Source organism: Olea europaea, chromosome 8 (assembly GCF_002742605.1).
Source record: "Olea europaea var. sylvestris chromosome 8, O_europaea_v1, whole genome shotgun sequence".
Lineage (NCBI taxonomy): Eukaryota > Viridiplantae > Streptophyta > Magnoliopsida > Lamiales > Oleaceae > Olea > Olea europaea.
In genome coordinates this window covers 13894884-13898275 of record NC_036244.1, presented here as the reverse complement: position 1 = coordinate 13898275, position 3392 = coordinate 13894884, and the positions used below count along the sequence as shown (strand labels likewise).

The window sequence follows — 3392 nt, the reverse complement described above, 5'->3', positions numbered from 1 at the left end:
AAGCGATCATTGAGCACATATGCACTGAATTGATGATTGCCGATCATTTGACTAAATGCATGACCGTTGAAATTCAATGATCATGTAGAGAAAATGGGTACTTGGTTCAATTATGTAATAGTATATACACATTTTTGTATGAAACTCTTATTTGTTGCGATATTTTCTCATATTCATGCGCACTTTTATTTATTTGAGAGAATATATCTTTGTAGGAGCAAGAATAAGACATATGGTCTTTTCATTAAGTATTATTACCATCTACGAAAAAAATTCTTGAGGAACTAAATGTATCGTAATACATAGAAGATGATACTCGTTATTAGAGGATTCATCGTTACGATTCATGTGTTTGTTTCTTAAGAAGGACAATCGATCGAATTCGGTTGAGACATTGGATTGAATGTGTGGATCAAGTGGAAGAATGTAACGGATCCGTCTCTTCGCTTTCTTCATAGACAATTGATGGCCTAACATTCTTTTTCAATTTCAACATTTATAAAACTTCAATTTAGTATTCATTAGGCCATTGATTGAAAGGTAATAAAAGCCATAACTTGATAAGAGTTGGCTATGAAAAGGGGTTTGATCCCTAAGTCCAATTTGCCTCTGCATAATTACTTATGATCGATTTTCGGTCTAACAGCAATTTCCACTTCTAAAACCAGTCATGACAAAAAACCAGAAAGAATCTCAAAGCAAAACAAATAAAAGGGAAATATAGTAGGCCCGAGGAGCAACCAACTCGGCCCGGGTTACTGGTGGATCCACTTCAGATTCCAGCCAAATACAGAGCCGCAGCGCACTTCTCATTTCAGATTCCAGAGAGAGAGAGATGGGGGTGCTGGAGAGTGCGGCAGCGCCATATATGGGCATGGTACTAGCAACAACTGCTCAAGTAGGCCTAATATTAATCAGTAAACAAGCAATGGCGAATGGGATGACAAACTACATATTTGTTGCCTATTCCAATTTACTTGCCTCCGTTATCCTCCTCCCTTTGGCTCTTCTCATCCACCGGTATCATTTTCAAATTGAAATTGAGCTCAGATAAATCTTGGGATTTTTTAATTTCTAATTTGCTTTATAAGTATATATATGCAGGTCGAACAGGCCTCCACTCACTTTCTCACTCATTTGTGGGTTTTTCTCTCTAGGTGTACTTGGGTATGTTCTTTGATTCCATTATATATAAAGTATAAATTGTCCGAAGAAAACGAATTCTGAAAAAAAGGGTTAACTTGGGATTTAAAATTACAAAAGGAAGGTTTTATTCTGAAGATCTTGTTTCAGGGTTTTGAATCGTAGAGAAACATCTTATTTGGTTTTTCATTTTTCAATTTAATTTATAGGTGCTTGGCGCAGCTGACGGGCTATACTGGAATCAATTACACCAATGCAGAATTTGCATCGGCAATGCTTAATCTCATTCCAGGATTTACTTTTATACTTGCCCTCATTTTCGGGTTCTTATTCTCCTCTCACTTTTTGGCTTGTATGGAATTTGGTTGAATTTGCTAATTAGCTTGATTTGAGACTCTTTTATCTGATCATATATCTACATTCTTTTTGGCTTATGGTCTTTATTTATGTTTGTGTATATATACGTGAATTATCATGATTGTTGATAGATAACGACGGTGTTTGGATTCTGATAACAAGAAAATGAAGATCAAATTGTCGAACTTGATTTTTCTTTGTGTTTTTAAGGCATTAAAACATCATCTGGAGTTATTTGGTGTTGTATATTTTATGGTTAAGTACTTAAGTCTTAATATCTATTTACGAGAGCAATAAAAGGAACAGATAACAATTGAGAAGAAGATTAAAATGATGTTTCACACCTCTACTATGCATCTCACACTAAAAATAGCTTCCTAGAAAGTCCTTTATGCTTGTACGATTCCTATGATGACCTAATACATTTATGTAATGCCTAATACCTGAAATCAAAATACACCTAAAAGAAAAGTAAATTACAGTTAGGCTCCACTCAATCCAACAACATATTCAAGTATTCAATTTTGGAGGTGAAATTGGCACTTCACTATGTATTGTGAGCAGATATTTGCTATGCTAGATGACTTAATCTCTGACTCTATTTTTCAAGTTGTATTTCACTAAGAGAAACAAAATTACTAAAAAAAATATAACAAATTGATTAATCTGCAAATGATGGTTCTCAGGATGGAAAAGCTAGCTTGTAGAAGAGCAAGTTTTCAGGCAAAAACTATTGGAACTGTAGTTTCAATTGTTGGAGCCTTCATTGTAACTCTCTACAAAGGCCCCCAAATTCTGACTTCCCAATCAGCTTCTAGATTGCTCGATAATTTTATTCGAACACCACAATCAAGTTGGATTCTTGGAGGATTATTCCTTGCAGTAGACTGTGCAGTGTCTTCAGGCTATATAATTGTACAGGTACAACAACTCATAAAGAACAAAACAATGGAAGAGTAAGAAACCAAGAAAGAAAGAAAAAGAAGTTTTTTACTGCATGTTTGTTATTCAATATTAGACATTATTGGGCAATACAACAGACAAGATTTAGTTTTTTCTTAAACGTTGACATTGTCCAGTGTTATGTAATCCATTGAACCAAACACGTCATTATGGAACATGGAAGCCAATTTCAACTTTATTGATTTGTCTCAGATTGGTAACTTTAATTGTAACTATTTCCTTTACAGGCTTTGATTCTTAAGAAATACCCAGCAGAGCTGATTATAGTCTTCTTTTACTGCTTATTTGCCGCCATTTTATCTACAGTGGTCTCTCTGATTGTTGATAGAGACCTTAGTGCTTGGAGTCTGCAACCCAATATCAGATTGATTGCAGTTCTTTACTCGGTAGGTGCATAGACCATCTGTTTTTCATTTTATGAAAGATAACTAAAACTTAATATGTTGGTTTTTCATCGTATGAAAGATAACTAAAGCTTAATATCTTGCAATTTCACAGAACCCATCTAACTGTGTTCAATGAGTTACTTGAATTTGTTCTCTGTCTCTTTCTTGCCTCAGTCATTTGAGAACCATTAGTTTCTAAGTGGTTAAAAAGACTTCATTTTCTTGTACCTTTGAAAGAGATTGCTTTAGCAAATGGAAGGATGAAAAGGGACTTAACTAGCTGAATACGGCTCACCATCTCTTATGTTGGACTTGTGTTTTCTTACAAACTTAGTGCTTGTTTGGTAGGGATTTTGTTAATTGATTTTTTGACGTTTAGAGATAAAGTGGATCCTACTTGTGAGAGAAGAATTCAAAAATGACGGTCAGAATAATGAAATAACAGTAAAAAAATTGGTGTTAATTGGATTAAGATCTCTACCAAACATGCTCTTAATATTGATATGCTACAATATGTGGTGTCAATAGAGCTTTCTATCTGGC

At 34.5% G+C, this 3392-nt stretch overlaps 1 protein-coding gene across 1 annotated transcript; it reads left to right on the top strand.

Annotated features, from left to right (window-relative positions):
* Positions 1 to 727: 727 nt before the first annotated feature.
* Positions 728 to 2880, top strand: LOC111398881 (WAT1-related protein At5g40240-like). The gene is made up of 5 exons (XM_023026028.1): positions 728 to 1020; positions 1105 to 1167; positions 1353 to 1466; positions 2187 to 2421; positions 2691 to 2880. The coding sequence occupies exons 1-5, from the start codon at positions 836 to 838 to the stop codon at positions 2859 to 2861; spliced, it is 768 nt and encodes a 255-aa protein (XP_022881796.1). The 5' UTR covers positions 728 to 835; the 3' UTR covers positions 2862 to 2880.
* The last annotated feature ends 512 nt before the right edge of the window (positions 2881 to 3392 follow it).